Here is a 19,388-nt window from a genome sequence, read left to right on the forward strand (position 1 = left end):
AATCTTATTACTGATTAAGCAGATATAAACAGATTATAAAGATTTAAGAATACCTCATTGAGTGGTCAAAAATATATATCAAAAATATAAAGAGAAATATTAAAAAGCCAAGGTGATAATAATAAAAAAGATTTTTGCCTTGACCCAAACCTTGTATGTATGTACTGAAGCCCTTGCCTTCCTTGGTAACACACAGTTCCAGAAATTCCCAATATATATTTTTAGGCTACTTATTTTCAAACTGTTGCATCACAAATGATATAATATTATCTATGTTTTTCTGTGTGGGTTTAGCAATTTTTTCATTGTCAATTTCAGCTTTTTAGTTTGATTGAAAATTTGCAACCTAATTTGTGCATTTGATCAAGTGAAATCCATTCTGTTAGTTTTACATATGGTTCTGATGCACTTGCCCATAAGCACAAGTTCTAAGTGTGTAAAGCTTTCTATTACTAATAGGTGACTAGAAAAAACAAACTAATGCACCATGCTATCATACCTGTAGACATTTACAGTCATTATTATTTCACTTATTTTTATTTTATTTTACAGGTTATTTTGCATTCCTCTTTGAGTTTTTTTTCCCGCTGGGTTCTATATCCGATTGACTCTGGTGTGAACTGACATGCTTTCATTAAACACACTAGCAAAGGTATTATTTCTGCAACCAGTGTTGCTTTCTCTTGTATTGAAGCATATGGCATTTATATGGTTGACTACTCCTCATTTTTCAAACAGTTCAACAACTGATGCTTGTAGTTCTTTAATGCCACCAGAATGCTTGGGAACTCTAAGAAAGGAACTCTAACACCAGATAGTATGAGAGGTAGATTGTCAACCAATTCAATCAGATCAGGAAGTAGTTTACCATCCCAATTTAAAACCATCATAGAATAAGATGTTTCTTAAAATATTTCTTTTAATTTTTTGGCCGCTGTTTTCTAATATTGTTCTTGCTCTCTGCGGATTGAATAGCAGCTAATTTTTTAACTCATATTCACTGTCTAGATGTGGTCTAGACTTGAAGCTGCACCAACTAATATATAAGTTGACTTTCTGCCCCATAACTTTGTTTTGTCCAATGCTGTCACATTTGGTGTCCAAATATTTCTTATAGGTCTTTATTATTCCTTCCAAGTAATATTTCTTATTCGCTGGACAAATTTTGACTTTGACTGCAAGAAGCTCCACCTTCTTCATCACTACATGGTGTTTTGAGAACAACTGTCTCATTCATGGCTTCTAAATATTGATCTTCTTTTAATCCGTATTTAATTTCAGTCTTTTACATCCTAATTTTTAGTCCTAATTTTTTATGAGGTGCTATGTCAGCTGGTCTCATACAATCATTGCAGCATTTCTCTCTTTGAGCAAGAAGAAAGTCATCATCCACTTGAATTTGATAATATTTATGACATAAATGCGCAATGCCAAACAAATTATCAGGATTATCAACACTGTCTAATTCTTTTGCTGTGTTTGGGTTTTTCTGTTGGCGTTTTTCTTCAACTTAATCCACTTTTCATAAACGCTTTTCAAATTTGATATGACCTAAGGTGCGTGCTATTGCCTAAAGCCAATAGTGCACTTTTTATTCCAAAAAGTTTCTACCATTCAGGCAACAGCTATTGCATTTTCATAAATAGATTTTCAAAGTCTTGTGGTGGTTAAAGAAAACATTTAAAGCCTGTTTATTTGAAGGAAGTTTGCTTCCAGCTATCTAATCTATTAACCTATTAACCAATTAGTAATTATTTATTAGTTTTTATTGAACATTCAGCCATGTTTCTATATTTTTAAAATGATAAAATTTTGGATGTAAGAAAAATTAATATTATATTAAAGATGTTTGCCAAATAGTAAACAAATCTGCAGACTGCATAAAAAATTCTAGTTATGATTTCCTAATGCCCTTAGCACCTACATCTATAAGTTATGTAATTGAGATTAACAAATACTATTTATCAGCTAACAGTAAAAACATTTATTACACCCTGCGTTGCAATGTGTAATTTTACAGAATGTTAGAAAAAAGAAAAATGCACACAATTCAAAATGTTTCAAAATGTGGTTGTAATATTTTTCAAAACGCAACTACTACTAATTAAAATTTTGAAGTGCATTTTTTTTTTAATTCAAAATAAGTTTTAAAATTTCATTTTCTTTTTATTCAAAATGTGGATGTATCATTTTTAAAACATATTTGCATTTTAGAATCATGTGAATGTGATTATAATCATGTAAATGTGCACATGAATCATTAATAATGTTTAACCTTTTGTTTGTCAGAGTTGAAATAAACTTTTGTTTAAAGTTAAACATTAATGATGAGAAATATTATTTATAAATATATATTTTAAATACAAATATTTCATTTTTTAGGTTTTTTATGATTGTGTTGGATTTTTGGAAAAAAATCGGGATACATTCAGAGATGATCTTTTGCGAACAATAAAAGAAAGCAGGTAAAGATAACTTCAGATAAAATATTGTTAACGGTAAAAGTTACTTTTCAATATTCAATTTCCAATTTAAACCTCCAGTTTTGGGAGTGGTAGAAATATTGACAGAAAACTATTGAAAGAAAAATTTTTTTTATTGCAGTTTTTTTTTTTTTTTTGTACAATTTCTTTATTTTAATCTATTTAGAACTATGCAGTTTTAGTTTTTTTTTTTTTTTTTTACTTTACTTCCAACATGGCTGCAAGCAACCACTATTAGAGTTACTGGAAGAGAAAATATGAAGTTTATAAAGCAAAATAATCATTAAAAAATGACTTAAAGAATTGAAAAATGTATGAATCAGGGAAACAAGATGAAGGGAGCAAGTTCCAAAGAACTCATGTTCGAGGAAGAAAACTAGACAAATAAGGATTTTTAAAGCACTTAGAGACAGTCACAGTAAAAGGATGAGACTTAACTGATTTGAGATTTAAATAGATAAAAAATAGAATCCTGAGTAAAAAAGTGGTGAGTATGATAAAAAGAAGCAGTTTTAACAGATGATAATTTTGCTATGGTTTTGATATATTGTTTCCGAGAAAGATTAGAAGAGTTAATCCTAGAAGATAAAGGGTAGATGACTCATTTAGTACATTACCGTTCATAAATATATAAAGATCTAGATTATTGAGATAACAATTAACTGGAAAAAACTGTGTTTTATCTGAGTAAAAGTTCACCAGCCACTGAGAGTCTTTTAAAGCTTGAAAGCCCTCTCCATACAATTAGAGAGTGTTGGCTTATCAAGACAAGAATAAATGACAGTATCATCAGCGTACAATGCCACCTTAGATGTGAGAACTTCTGGGAAATAGTTAATGTAAATTAAAAAAAGTATGGAATGAGAAATTAAGTGTTTGTTAATTAAAGACTCAAAAACTTTGCTTATGATATGAAAAATACTAACAGAATATTTTTTTTTAATTTATATAAAACTTTGGAGGTTGTTAGGTTTTTACATTGATTAAAGCATTGATGCTAAAAGTTAGTTTGGTCATATTTTTTTCTATTTATTAAAGTTAATACCTGTAATTGAAAATCTATATATTGTGAGAAAAAACATCTAGGTTGACCCCGGAAAAGCAATTGGTATATAGTTGTGTGCTAAATTAAGTGTTCAAAATTCATTTTTAACACCAAAAAATGAACTCTCCAGATTTCAAAATTCTTATTTTGATGTTCTTATAAAGGATCTTTATAGTTTAACCTATAACATGTTCTGCCCCACTGTGTTGTTGCCCACCCTCCCACCCCACACCCACACACACAACCACCCCCCACCCCTCCACTGTGTTGCTTTTTAAATAATATGTAAATTTTAAATAATAAATACATGATAAAAATTGAAAACAAATATGGAAGTATATTATTTATTTAACTCATAATTTTTTAATACATAAAATTGAAAATACAAGTCATGATAATTTAGTTTTGTTATTTTTAATAATTTACAAAAATTTTTTAGATCTGATTTTGTTTATGACTTGTTTGAAAAATGGAAAAGTGAAGATTTAAGTAGTAATACAAAAAATGCATTAAATAAGAAACCACGCAAGCCTACAGTCAGCTCACAATTTAAAGTAAGAAGTTTGATAGTTAAATTAATTGATATGTTACTGGTTTTAATAATTTTTAATTTTAATCAATAGAAATAAAAAAAGTTGCATACTTATAATTATACTATAATAATTATACCACTGATTCTCACAAACTAGTTTAACCTGTTTAAACTAGTTTGTGAGAAGTTTAAACTAGTTTAAACAATGTTTATCATACATGTATTTTGAAATTTCTGTTCCCCTCGAAATTCTGGGTCCCTTTTTTTTCAGGGTTGTATAAATGATGTTTCAGGTTTAGATTATAACAATAGGGGACGTTTTAACCAGAAATTTTCATTGACATTATATAAATATTTTTACTGTCATACTATTAATATTTTTTACTGACATATAAATACTTTACTGTCATACTATAAATATTTTTCTCTATAAATATATTTTTTTTTTTCTCAAATTTTAAAAAAAATTTTATTTATTAAAGAGATTTTTATTAATTCTTTTTAATGATTTAAATTTTTTAGGACTCTTTGTTTTCTTTAATGTTGAATTTGAATAGTGCAAATCCTTATTTTGTTCGATGCATAAAACCGAACAATGTCAAGGTAATTTTTAATACCTCGCATCTTTTTTATTTTAATTTTTTTTTCTATCAGCTTATTTAGATGTGCACATTTTATTTTCTATTTAGATGCACACATTAAATATTTTTCTTTTATTAAATTATGTCTTGTTTTGAATTATTTGAATCTGATTAAAATAAGTCTTATATTCTATGTAGTTTTATATATTTGCATATATTTTTATACATTTTTAAAATATATTTCATATATTTAGAAATTATTATATCTAGATATAAATAATTTAAAGTATTGTTAGATATTATTTGATTTAATTAAACAAAAACTAAAAGCAGATTACAAGGGATAATATTTTCATAGAAAATAAATACAAATGCAACAAAAGTATTAGCATTTAATGTAGATTCCTGAATAACATATTCAGGTGCGGATTGACTAAGACTCAGCCTCTTTTATGTATAAATTACCTGGGATAGTCGGCAATTTTTCTGCAACTCCTCATTAAGGTCATTAACTTTATTGTGTCATCTGATCCGTATTATATGATATATATAACGGGTGATGCGGAAGTTATCGGACAAATCCTAATTTCATTATTTGAGCATAACAATTAGTTTTTGTGGTTTTATGTGTAGGCATAAACGTTCTATAAAATATAAACTTTATTATTTGAAGCACAATTATTTAAAATGAGGTTAAATGCAGCTGAACGAGAATCTTTTCGAAAGCGACTAAAAATGTTTTTTGTAAATAAACCTAATATATAAAAAAAAAAAATCGTAAATCATTTTGAAAAGGAAGATTTGCTCGAAGTACAATATATGATAACCTAAAAAGACTTGAAACTGTTCAATCGTTTTCTGATAGAAGCACCCTGGTCGTCCGACATCCTGGACTAGAGAAAAGAAAGCCGAATTAACGAGACTTGTCAACAATCGAAAAGGGATCTGTCAGAGAAAAATAGGTATTAAATTTGGTGTAAATCAATCAACAATTGGTCGTCAGTTAAAAAAAATAAATATTAAATATAGAAAACGTGAAAAGACTCCAAAATACACTATAGAACAACAAATAAAGGCAAAGAAAAGAAGCAGGAAACTAGTTAACCAACTCTATAACACAAATCGCTTCTAGTCATCGATGACGAAAAATACTTTTGTTTTGCAGGGGACAACATGCCTGGAAATTCTGGATACTACACAAACAACAAAAAGACATGCCCAGAAAGTGTTCGTTTTATAGGAAAAAAAAAATTCCCAAAAAAATTATTAATGTGGATAGCCATATCTGACCGTGGTATGTCTGAGCCATTGTTTCGCACTTCCAAGGCTGTAGCGATCAATTCATCAATCTATATTAATGAATGTTTAGAAAAACGACTTCTTCCATTTATTCACAAGTATCATGGAGATTTTAACTACTTATTTTGGCCAGATTTAGCAAGTTCTCATTATTCTAAAGTTATTTTAAAATTTAGCACAGAGGGTTTATGAGGGAGATTGGCAAGCTTCAACAGAGCAAGTTTTGATTGATCGCATTAAACTAAAACTACAAGAAATTGATTTAAACTTTTTACAGTCGCATATGAAAGGCGTCAGAGCAAAATTGAGATCAATTGCAGATGGTGGTGTTTTTTCATATAAAAATAATATATTTTTATTAAAAGATAAATTTTTCTGCTCAATCCTCTGATTTTCTAACCTTTTATGGAGACTATTTTGTTCACACCCTTGTAGATATTACTATTTAGTAAACCATCAAATTTTCCCTTGGTTTTGCGTGATTTTAGAATTAGATTTTAAAATTTCAGAATCTTTAAAATCTTTTTTTACTACTTGATTTATGGAGATTTACAAAATTACTTTGTAAGTCTTCATAAATCTTCTGATGAAATTTTCTTTTTTTTATATAACAAAATCATTTTTACCAAAATCATAATTTTTTTAACTTTTACTTTAGAAAATATATATCATCTATTTATATTGACTGATATAAATATGCTACTATATCTATAAACATATATCATATAAAGTTATTTAAAAGTATTTTTAGCACAGGGTATCAAAGATCATCTTCACTTTATAACTTTAAAAATACAATGAAAAACTTACAACTATAAGAATATTAGAGTAAAGACAAAAAAGAGGGGATTCGATTTACATATTCAAAATTTTTAAAAATATCAACTGTGTAAAAAAAAAAAATTAAAAATATAAACTTTAATCTATCAGTTTTTAAATCTAATGCCACAACAAGTGATCACTATATGAAATATTCAAGAGAAATTTTGTAGATTTGTAATTTAAACCCCAAAATAAATTAATTATGAATAGAGCAGCAAATAATTGGAATAATTTATCAAGTGAAAATAGTTTACCAAGTAAATTCAGCTTAAACAATTGAATTTAAAAATAAATAGAACAAATTTTTATTTGTAATTTTTATGATACTGCTGTCATAGTGTTATTAAAAGCATTCACCAGTTATAACCAGTTAAACCAAATATTATAATTGTAGAAAAGATGTTATATCTTTATAACATTTTATAACATCTTTTTAATATAATATGAAATGTGTTTTTAAGTTGGGGTTGGGTGTGATGGTTTGACAGACCATAGTTTTACTTTGATGTTTTACAAATGTTTTACTTTGGTGAATATTTTATTTTTATAAGGCAGTGTTCATAAAAAATGAAAATTATTTTGTACTACATTACAACATATATTAGTGTTGTATACTTGGGAAAACTAGATTGGCGCGGCGTAAATTTAAAATGCTATTCAAAATATATAAATATGCCTGGAGTTCCACTTGCTCTTCACAGTAATCCTCTACCTCTAATAGACTAGTAGTCTAGTATGACATCCCATAACAGTTCACTTAGTTCTTATTAGCTTGTACAACAATACATCGTAGTGTTGCACTGCATCTGAATTAAGCTTAGCTTATAAAACTTGGCGTTAAGGATAATTTTCACTTTATGGAATAAAAAATGAGAATGACATTGCATTTATTATTTGTATCTGCTTTGGGAGAGAGTTCTACTACAGCACACGGCCACACCCATCCCAAGCAACGAAGAATTTTGGCAGCCATTGTGAAGCATCTAGTAGTTGTTGCATCACTAACTGTGTCTATTGTAAATGTATTTGTCTAAAATGTTCACTTAGATGTATCTAAGTGAACATTTTAGGTAATACAGCAATGTTCTTGCTCCTAAGTGCTCAAATATTAGTCGTTCTGCCGTAAAAACTTATTTAGAGAAAATGTACATGGATGCAAAGGAAAAATTAACTGAAAATTCATGTCAGGCTGCAAGCATTTCCCTAACACTTGATACTTAGTCAAATAGAAAAATGAGGGGTTACCAAAGTGTAACAGCGCATCACATACATAACTATCACTGTCACACATGACTGTTGGCATGCAATAGGTTCTTAGGTGCTCATACTGGGGATAACATAGCAGAACATTTTGAATCCCGTTGAAAAACATATATACATATAATATTTGACAAAGTTTTAAATTTTGTGACAGACGATGCCGCAAACATGCGCAAAGTATTCACTACAAATTTTCCAGAAGAACCCGATGGTGGTGGTGATACACCTGCAAAGGAACTTCATGGCAATGTAGAAAACCAAGACCTTTGGGAAGACATCATGGCACCAGATGAAATAATCCAAAATATTAATCAGCTTAACCCAAGACGAGAGGTTACCAGACTAAGTTATTTTGCTCACACAATACAATTAGCTGTTGGTGATGGTCTCAAATAGACAAAAGTTTACTATGCTCATGCTAAAGCATTCAAAATATGAATAAATGCAAAATATGAATAAACACAAAAAGATAGAATGCAACAATAAGCATTGTCATTTTGGATGAAAGAAATTGAAAAACCTCCCCCCCCCCCCTCCTTCCTCCCCAATGTGGGAGGCATTTTAAAGAACTTCGTGGTCCTTATGACAGGTTTTGGACAAGGCCTCCGAACTCGTAGCCATGGGACTGTAATCTTTTGTCATAAATTACAATCAAAGATTCTAGTGCGTGTGGTGAAATCTTAAATCATATTACCATTCCTAATATAACTTGACTTGAGACTTGACTTGACATGTCTCTTAACAACTTGAGACTTGACTTGAGACTTAACCTTAATGACTTGAGGCTTGACTTTAGATTCGCTTAAAAGTGACTTGAAAATAGCTCTACTACTCACAGATGTGTTGGTATCAATAACTACTCACAGATATGTTGGTATCAGACCATTCATGGTAGTTTTTGGCCATCATCATCTAAGTCATCAACAGTTATAAGTAATGCTAAAAATTTATAAAATAAATTATTTACTTCATGATAAACTTAATGATATATTTCATACTATTATTTATTTTATAATTATAAATTTCTTATTTAAAGTTTATTTTATAACAATCTAAAGGTAGAAAACCTTAGTTTAGGTACCTAATGAGTAAAAATAGATGTTTTTTAGGCAATATAAATTTAACAATAATTTGCATTATACATTTTCAATAAACTAGGTACATACTTTTTAAGTTTTTCAATTAAAGTTTTAACAAAAAAAACTTTATTCATACTTATTTTCTTTTTGCAATAATAAGCTGTGTCTTTAAAAAAGCATCGCAGTTTATTATGCAATCATTGGTTTATTTCAACAATGAATTTTGAATTTTTCAATTTAGTTTACATTTATAGCCCTTTTCTTTTATAAACGACTTTGCAAACTTGACCATTTTGTGATTAGTAATAGTAATATTACACATTATTTTACACCAAGGATTTTAAGGAAAAAATTTCTCTGCACCGCATAAACACCGCATCTGTGTTTGAAAAGAAAAGAGAAACTTTTTTTTTTAAATGATTCTATTGTAATTTTGTATTATAATTATGTAATATTCATATCCACATTTATAATACTAAGATTCTGCTTAATGAAATAACTAAAAACAAAACAATTGTTGTAGTATAAAATAACTTATATTATAAAATCAACAAGTTGTTAGCTATTTTTATAGTTAAAATATAACACTACAAAAAAAATCAGTGACAGTTACCAAAAAAAAAATTGCATTTTGTAATCAAAATATTGCATAAACAATTGCATTTTGTAAGCAAAAAAATTCAATCCAAATATTTCTAATCAATATCTTAAAGTAAAGAAAAAAAAAGGGATTTATATTTATGACAAAATTATACTTTTGCAAGAGCGATAAATTGTTCCTGTAAACTACTTTAGAAGAGTGTGTTTGAAAGTGATAAAGCACTCCCTTCCTGCCGAGGCCTGTATATGAAACTTTATTTTTTCTTTTTAGACAAAAGATTTGTTTGATGAAGAAATAGTTCTTAATCAGTTAAAATATTCTGGTATGTTAGAGACTGTGAAAATACGCAAAGCAGGATTTCCTGTTCGTCGTTTGTATGAAGATTTTATGAGAAGGTTGCTTCTTTTTTTATTTACTTATTTAGTATACAATTTTTGTATTCAAAAAATTTTTTTCCTGCATCTCTGTGTTGCTATTTTATAATATTATATATAAATTCTTCAGGTATCGCGCATTGTTCTACAAAATAAAATTCAAGATGTTAGTTGATGCAAAAGATAATTGTATTCTTATTTTAACCCAGTTTGACCCATGTCGTGAACTTCATCGCATTGGAAAAACAAAGGTGATTTTGTATGTATAGTCAAAAAAAAATATTATTGCATTAAAATATTTTTAATTAAAAATTCCTACTCCATTAACTTAAAAATATCAAAGAATACAGTATGTATAAGTATGTATGTGTGCATGTGTGTTTCTCCAACAGTTTGTTCATCAGGAACAATCTCTTCTGACTGATGGAGAAACAAATTATTGAAGACAAAAATTAGATAAGTATCTTTACTAATGTATATATATTAATATATATATATTGTGATTTAAAATATTTCTTAACAAATCTTTGCAAGTCATTTTAGACTTTGAATGTGGCAGCATTATGCTCTTCATGATTTCTAAATAAACTCTCTGTTTCATAATCATTATAATGGCCAAAACACTTCAAAACATAAGATTTTCTACTTCATGTTTAACTGTAGATAGCCCATACTTTAGATCGAGTCTGCCTCTTAGTGGATGTCTGACAAACCTAATTCTAACTAATAAATAATGTCAGTATTAAATAGAATAAACTTTGATTCATCGAGAAAGGGCATTTTGTACTGTTATCAACTGTCCAACTCAGATGATTTTTTGCAAACTCTATTCCTTTTAAATTTCTCACAGATATCAGCAGTTTCCTGACTAGATAGTGGCCATACAGATTATCTTGTTGTAATTGACCTTTAGTTGTATTGATAATACAGTTTGAGTTGTGAAACTGATGCATAATTGAATTAAATTTAATAACAGTCATGCAAGGTTTGTTCTTGAAAATACTTACTAATTATCTATCAGCCTTTTCAGTTGTAAGTTTAGGTTTTCTAGAGCGAGGTTTGCTTTCATTAGTTTTGCGCTGATATGATCTTTTTATTATTATGTGGTGAGTTATTCCTGGAATTATTGTAAACTTCAGAATCTTTACTGTAAGTTATTTTTCCCTTAGCTTTTATAATTAATTTCTTTATTTCATTTGAAACTTCCTTAGCTTTTCCATGCTTTCAAAATATCACTAAGTAACTGAAATATAAAATTTTGCAATTATTTTGAAAATCATTTATGCTTCACTGCTTTTTAAAATCTCAAAGTAAATGAATTATTAAATTTCACAAAGATTTTGGTCTTTTATTTACAAAAATTTGATTTAATTGCAGGGGATGATACTGTTTTTAGTTTGCATGGAATCCTTTTCAAAAAAACAAATTTTAAATAATTGTTGACTTTTAAAGTTTTTGTGTTTTTTTATTTTAGATTAAAATAATATTGGTATATTTTAATATTGGTATAAATAATATTGGTACATTTGGTAAAAATTTCACCTCATTAAAAACCAAAGAAAAATTAGCATTTTAAACTTTTGCTACTGTATACATATTGATTGAATTTGACATTTTCAAATTAAAGATGAGAAAAATATGTTAGTAGTATGCTGAACTAAATACCAATTTTTAGATGTTAAATAAACCTCTAGATTTTTCATCTAATTTTTAGATGTTAAATAAACCTCTAGATTTATTTAACATCTAAAAATTAGATGATGTCACCACACTAGATTATTAGTTATTAATAATAATTCTTCACTTTGACTTGAAAACTTGGTCTAGTCTTTTTATGTGAAAATTTGCATTTTCTTAAATATTTACTTTAGTTACACTGCGTTTTATAACTTTTTTCTAAGTAATATTTAGACTTTTTATAGTAAAGTTTCAAAAAATATGATTGCTTATAACTTAATGGCTTTTTTGCTTTTATAGGCAATGGTTTTTTCTATGGTCTCTTGATATTTATTTTTTATAAATTAAAAAAAGAAAGGTTCACAATGATAAATAAAAAAACTTTTTTTTTTATTACTACCAACTTATACTATTAGCTAAACAGTGTTTATACAAACCATACATTGTAAATATAAACCATACCAACTAAAAATAGTTATTTTTTTTTTTAGATTTTTTTAAAGGATAAACTTGAATCTGAAATTGAAATCCATCGAACAAAAAATATAAATTATGCTTGTGCAGTTATATTAAATCAACTTGTTGGATATCAAACACGTAAAAAATTTCTTAAAATCAAACTTTCAGTTTTGGTCATACAGAAATATTATAAGGTTATTTTTACATTTTTCATTTTTTTCATTTTATAAAAATATTTTTAATTTCTTTTTATGCAAAAATTATATTTTAAAACAAAAAAAAAATGGATTTATTTTTTTGCTTTTCTTTGTGTTTTTTAAACTAATTTTTTTATTTTTGTTTTGTTTGCTTGATTGATATAATGATTTAGTTTTTTTTAGGCTCATTACTATCACAAAAAGTTTGTAAATATTAAGAAGGCTACTCTTATGATTCAAAAAGTAATTTTTTTTAATGATGACTTTAATATTTTTATATATTTAGTGTATATATGTATATAGATATATATGAATACATTTTTTTTAATTATAAAAGTTATTTTTTTGTATTCAATTTTCAGTTTGAACGAGGTCGACAAGCTCGAAAACTATATGCAAATATGTTAGAACAAAAACGTATTGAAGAAGAAAGATTACGTGAATTAGAAAGACTCAGAGAAGAAGAGCATTTAAGGTAGAGTTAACTTGAAAAATAAAGTATTTTGCAATTCCAAAAATAAATATATGGTAATATTTAATTTTTGTGCACTCCTTTATTGGCTGGGAGAATATGAGAGTATAAGAATTGAATTGCTTAATTCAAACTGGTCTGGTGCAAAGGTTACCATTTGGTCTTTATTACTATCAATAAATTTAAACTTTATCATTTAAATAAATCAAGTTATTTAAATATAATAATAATTCAAATGATAAAAAGACTTTAAAAAAACTAAAGTAAGAATTTTTTTAATAGTAAAAGATTAATTAATTATAAAATTAAAATTGATTTTTTTTTTTTTAAATTGTTTTATACTTTTTTATCAATTTTATAAGATGTAATAATAATATGAAAGATAATAAGTTTTTCGGTGTAACTTAAACTTATTTAATTGCTTTCAACAATTTTTAAAAGTTGTTGAAAGCTAACCCCAAAGATCATTACTTTGCATTATTTATATAGAACAGGATTGAGCTAATGGAGTTGGAGGAAACTCTATATAATGGAGTTGGAGGAAACTCTATATAATGGAGTTTTTTGTCAAGTTTGAGATCCAATTACCAGCTATAAAATTAACTAATTGCTTTCATCTTATTGTCTATCAAAAATCTATGCATTAAAAGAAAACCTCAAGTTCTTTAGTTAAACATACATAGTTGTTTAATTTATAAAAAATATAAAAACTGTTTCCAGTTTCAAGTTGAAATGTTGGAATCACAAAATAATCACAAAACAAAATAAGAATGTAGTTTTTTTTCATATCATAATGAACATTTTTTTAAAAGTTTTTAAAATTTTAAACAACAACATGCCTTTTACCTTTAATATCTTGCTGAAATTTATTACCATAATTTACCAATAAGTAAAAAATTGGTATAAAGAACAGTCAGTTATCAAAACATTTTTGTTACAAGTTATATTGAATAATTTATTTCTATTAACATGTTGCATTATATTCAATTTCCGCAAAAAATCATGACTCACTCTTTTATGAATTTAAAATAGCAATGTGGTTGATGTGAATCTGCAGTAGTAAGTTAGTAAATGTTAATCTGCAGAATAAATAGTAATGGGTTTGAATCTACAGTAATAATGTGGTGGATGTGAATCTGCAGTAGCAGTATGATAAATATGAAACTGAATTTAATTAATAGCAGTGGGTCAAAAGTAAATTTTGTTCTTCAATCTCATTGTTTAAGTATAAGTGTTAAAACTAATCCTGTGTACACAATCCACTACAATGATTAGTCATAAATAAAGTATTTAAAAGCAAGGTACTATTCCTACTATGTTGTAGTAATTAAAAAACTTTTTTATTAACGCAATATAGGTTTTTTTCACTGTTTTTAACTGTTTTTTTTTTTTTAATTAAAGTTTATATATTTAACAATTTTTTTTTTTAATTAAATTTAAAAAAAAAACTGTTATAATTGTTGCATATTTACACTGTTATAAGTGTTTCATATTTTATAACACCTTTGTACAAATATTTTTATAACACCTTTTTTTATTTAGTTTGCAATTGTTTTTTTTAATTTCTTTTTTATTTATATGACATTCTGCAGTGTTTTTTAAAATTTTTTTGTGTGTCTGTCAATATATATATATATATATATATATATATATATATATATATATATATATATATATATATATATATATATATATATATAAATATATATTCTATATATAAATATTCTTTTTAGAGAGATGGAGAAATTAGAACAAGAAAGAAAATTACATGAACTTGCTGAAATGAAAATAAAGGTATAAAGCCTAATACATAAAAAAAAAAATTATATAAAAGTGATTGCTGTGTCAAAAAAAACATAAAAATGAAACTATAAATTAACGAATTAAAGTAAAGAAAGTTTTTTTTTAAACTTCTTTTAATAACATTTTGTCAACTGAGAACCAAGAGGCTGTATTTCCATTTTTTGTGTTTCTGAGAAAGCCAAGTTTTAAAATTTAATTTGTAAAGAACTTCTGCCAAAATGCTTGACAATTTTTAAAAATATTTTTAAAAATTATATTATTCTTGAAACTAGATTTATTGGATATTACATTGATTGTTGAATATTTATTGATAATAAATAGAAAAAACATAAAATGTGGAGATACGGCCTCTTGGTTCTTGGCTAATGATTTCTAAAAAAATTTTATAAGCTACCTAACAGCTTTAAATTTTATTTTGTTTTTAAATAGCAAGTTCACTATTTTAGAGAGAAGAAGAGGAAAGAATTCGCATGGAACAAGAAGAAGAAAAACGAATCAAAGATGAGCAACAGCGACAAGCTGAGTTAGCCAAGCTCAAAGTATTAGAGGAAAATAGAAGAGCACTTGAAGAACAAAAAAGACAAGAGGAGGAAGCAAGAATAAGGGTATTTCATTTAGTTTCATTCTTTGCGCTTCATAAATAAAATCCAAGATTATTATTTTAATATTTTTTATATAGGAAGAAATTAAAAAGCGTCTTGAACAAGAAGAAGCTAAAAAGTATTTAAATGATTTTTTAAAATTTTTTATATATTATTATATTATATCTTATCATATTATATATTTTTTATATATTACTATTTTTTATTTATATTAAAATCTTAAAATTTTATGAACTATATTTTTAATACAGCAGAACCTTAATAAAACAACAACAAATGAAGCAATTTATTGTTATGATTAGTAGTTATCTTTACTTTTCAAATTAATTAAAATAAGTTTTCTTTATAACTTTTGTTTAATATTATTTGTACTTTGAGGCTAATTTTTATCTTACCATATCTATTGATTTTTACTTTATTTTAAAATAAATGGTTTTACTGAACAAAAAAAATCAAGTCTTTTAATATTTAATTTATATTTTATTCAACATTGTATTTTATGTAATCTGTAATTTTTTACTCTAGAATATTTTCAAGAATTAAAAAATAACAATATAAAATTTAATTTAAAAAATTATTTTATCGATATTATTGCATATATTAGCATTATAAGCTATCATTTTAAACTACGATCATCTGCACTTGTGACAACAGACATGTTTTGTGTTCGATTTCACAACAATTTTTTTTTGTGTCAGCCATGAAACAAAGAACACTCTATCTTGTCAATTTATACAAAGGCTGTTGTTTGTTATAGTTTTGTTTTGTTTTGTTATAATGTTATAATGTATATTATTGTTGTTATTATTATTATTATTATTATTATTATTCATAGCAATTTTTGTGTTTTTTTGATTTGGTGCACCCAGACTATCCAAGAAGAAAGAAAATGGGTGGGTGGGCATTTTTGGATTTTTTTTTTTTTTTTTTTTTTTGTTATTCACCTCCTCAAGGCCGAGAAGGCCGCTACAGATGAGGAGGCTACTTAATAGTGGTTATAACCCTCTCTCAACTCTATAACTCCGAAACACGAACCTTAAGGAACAAGGCGGCTGCGCAGAGAAACAAGTTGAGCGCGGAACCTCTCGCTTATCTCACTAATCCTAAAACTTTTTTAGTTAATTTTTTGGGATTATTTGTATTACACTCTAAGTTTTTTTGCACCACACAATTTTATTAAAATTTCTTATCACTTTTAAACATCTTAATTTACTTCCGTTTTTAAACAAGACGATTTGTTAAATATATAAATATAAAAAAAATTCTTTACAAAATATCTAAGAATGGGGAGGAGAAGCAATCGCCTATGTTACCCCTGATATGAATCTGCCTTTGTAATCATTCTTATTATTATTATTATTATTATTATAATTTATTATAAATTGCTGTAGAAAAAACTTAAAATTTTTTACTGATTAAATATGTTTTTTTTTTTTTTTTTTGAAACAAAAATTTTGAAAACAATTATAAGTTGTTATATTTGCAAGGTTGCAATATTTCTTTTCTGGGATGTGAATCATTATCTAAAATTTCCAAATTTATAAAGTTTAATTTTACTTTATTATTTTTTTGTTAAAGCAAATTACAAAATGCGTTTTCTGAGAATGAAATTTCTGAAATTTCTAAAAATAAAATTTCTGAAAAAAAAATATTTTTTTTTTGATCTTTTTTAGAAAAAGTGTGCATTAAAGGTTAATGTTTAAGCTTTTCTTTGGATAGTAAATTACAGAACATATGTAACTAAGCTTTTATCAGATCCTTAGAGTAAAGAAATTTAAACAATGACACTTCAAACGTTACTTTATTAAATAAACACATAAAACTATAGGCTTGTTACTTAGAATAATAATTTATTTTGAGTTATATAGTAAATTGAATTTTCTATAAATTATCATAATTAATTTTTTTAGGCTTAAAGAGGAAACAGAAGCTCAAGAGCTACAAAATGAACTGGAGAGACAAGACAGAAAAGCTACTGAAGATGCCCTTCGAGAAATGGCAGAGCTTGATGCTCAACTACAGGTTTCTTCTTTTTCTTCTTGAGTTTATTGACTTTAATCTTGCCTAATATAAAAAATTTAATTATATAGGATTGTGAAATTTGTAACTTTTTGTTACTTCTCCTTTGAGCTTATGCAATCTCTTTATGTGCTTACATAATCTCTTCTATGTATAGATAGAAGAAGCTCTTGATGAAGAAGAGGACATTGATGATGATACTGTTGCGCGTATGATGAATTTTAATGAAGATACCTCTGTTGTTGATTTGGTAACATATGAAGGATACCTTTCACTTAAAGGTTAACTTTTTATTTTATTTTCAATGTTATATTTTTTAATAAGTTTTTATAATATCAACATTTTGTTTAAAAAAAGATTTTATAATTTTTTTGCATTTCTAATTTATGATAAAATGTTGTATGGCCTTGATTACAATATGAATTTTTTTTTAATTTAATTATACTCAACTAAAAAGGTTATTTAATTTTTTGCATTTCTATTTTATGATAAAATGTTGTATGGCCTTGATTACAATATGAATTTTTTTTTTTAGTTTATTTATACTCAATTAAAAATAATGAATAATAAAAACAAATTTTTCTACAAATTTTGTAGTCATGGTAGCCAAATTTTTACAGCTTTTTTTATTTTGAAATCCAAAATGAAAAATAGCCATAGCCTCACTAATTTAAACATTTTAAACTGTTTTTAATGTTAAATGTTAGTTATGTTATGTTTAATGATTTATTCTTTATCTAATAACATGGCTTTGTTTTATATTTCATGTTTATTTTCATTTTGCTTTGTTTTTACAATTTTGTATGGAAGCATAGAACCTGCTGTGTAAATCACTTGTTTTTTAGCATCAGAACCAAAAAATATATTTCTTTGCTTTGTATGTTGAACCATTATAAACATTATAGATAGGAGGAGCATGCATGAAGTAAGAAGTAAGGTACCTAATAGATGCAATGTTGAACATAATTTTCTGCACATAGTCTCTTTAAAACAAATCAGAGATAATCATAAGTATTCAGAAAATTCTTAGGTATTCAGAAATATAAACATTTTATGTCTTCAAGAAGAAGACATAAAATGTTTAATTTCTAAATACTTAAAACTACTTTTTATCTATTTAAATTATCTCTTAATAAGCAAGTTTTTTTTGTTTTTTTTTTACATACATTAACCCTTGCCCAGTTTAATTTAGTAAAGTTATATCCCTAAAGTGACCAGGTTTTAAAGTGTGTATGGTTTAGTCCAAGCATCTAAACATGTTTTTTTTGAACACATGGTTTGTTACATTTTGCCATGTGCATAGGATCATCTTGTTAAAACAGAAAGTTATCATATGGAAATAGTTCTATGCAACTTTGCTTTACTTGATGTACATAAATCCTATGGAACTTGTTTTGATTCAAAACAGCGATATAGATCAAAACCAATTAAAGAAAAATAGGATCCTGATTTCTATAGTTATTTCATTCATGTAGTCTATTCCATGTCTTTCTGTAGCATATGCAGCAAAGCATCACCATGCGTTTATTTTTTTTTGATGCTTATAAAAGTGCCACTTATAAATAATGAAAAATTATACTGTTTGCACTCAAAATAATACTTTTCATTACTATATGTACAGGTTTAGCATCAGTTTAACTCTGTCTATATAAGTTTATATGTCTATTTTATTTATAAGTACGTATGTCTGTATGTATGTATGTCTGTATGTATGTATATATGTATGTATGTATGTATGTATGTATGTATGTATGTATGTATGTATGTATGTATGTATGTATGTATGTATGTATGTATGTATGTATACACACTGATGACATCACACAGAAATAGGTAACTGCAAGGGCTTATATACATACATTAACTGACTAGATATGGAGAACATGTTAGGAGTGCCATTACATTGACTAAGGGTTTGGGTTGGGACAGCAATTGTTTTTTCATTAATCTTCAAGTTTAAAAGTATTACACTCACATAAGTTTAAGAATTTAAGTTTATTTTTTCTTTATGCTTGCGTTTTTTTAAGTATTTCAAATATAAATATGTAAACATTTTGTTTAATTTTTTTATTGATAGTTTTTC

General features: G+C 26.3%; 1 protein-coding gene across 1 annotated transcript in view; it reads left to right on the plus strand.

Moving 5' to 3' along the window:
* Nucleotides 1–19,388, plus strand: part of LOC100203280 (unconventional myosin-X) — a 79,859-nt gene that overhangs the window by 22,633 nt on the left and 37,838 nt on the right. Inside the window, exons 9-21 of the mRNA XM_065808913.1 lie at nucleotides 2,383–2,465; nucleotides 3,968–4,082; nucleotides 4,583–4,663; nucleotides 9,973–10,097; nucleotides 10,207–10,327; nucleotides 12,245–12,406; nucleotides 12,593–12,652; nucleotides 12,772–12,884; nucleotides 14,615–14,675; nucleotides 15,131–15,289; nucleotides 15,364–15,404; nucleotides 17,197–17,308; nucleotides 17,463–17,586. Coding sequence (XP_065664985.1) covers nucleotides 2,383–2,465; nucleotides 3,968–4,082; nucleotides 4,583–4,663; nucleotides 9,973–10,097; nucleotides 10,207–10,327; nucleotides 12,245–12,406; nucleotides 12,593–12,652; nucleotides 12,772–12,884; nucleotides 14,615–14,675; nucleotides 15,131–15,289; nucleotides 15,364–15,404; nucleotides 17,197–17,308; nucleotides 17,463–17,586 — 1,357 coding nt within the window. The remainder of the gene's footprint in view (nucleotides 1–2,382; nucleotides 2,466–3,967; nucleotides 4,083–4,582; nucleotides 4,664–9,972; nucleotides 10,098–10,206; nucleotides 10,328–12,244; nucleotides 12,407–12,592; nucleotides 12,653–12,771; nucleotides 12,885–14,614; nucleotides 14,676–15,130; nucleotides 15,290–15,363; nucleotides 15,405–17,196; nucleotides 17,309–17,462; nucleotides 17,587–19,388) is intronic.

Source organism: Hydra vulgaris, chromosome 11 (genome assembly GCF_038396675.1).
Source record: "Hydra vulgaris chromosome 11, alternate assembly HydraT2T_AEP".
In the NCBI taxonomy this organism is placed as follows: domain Eukaryota; kingdom Metazoa; phylum Cnidaria; class Hydrozoa; order Anthoathecata; family Hydridae; genus Hydra; species Hydra vulgaris.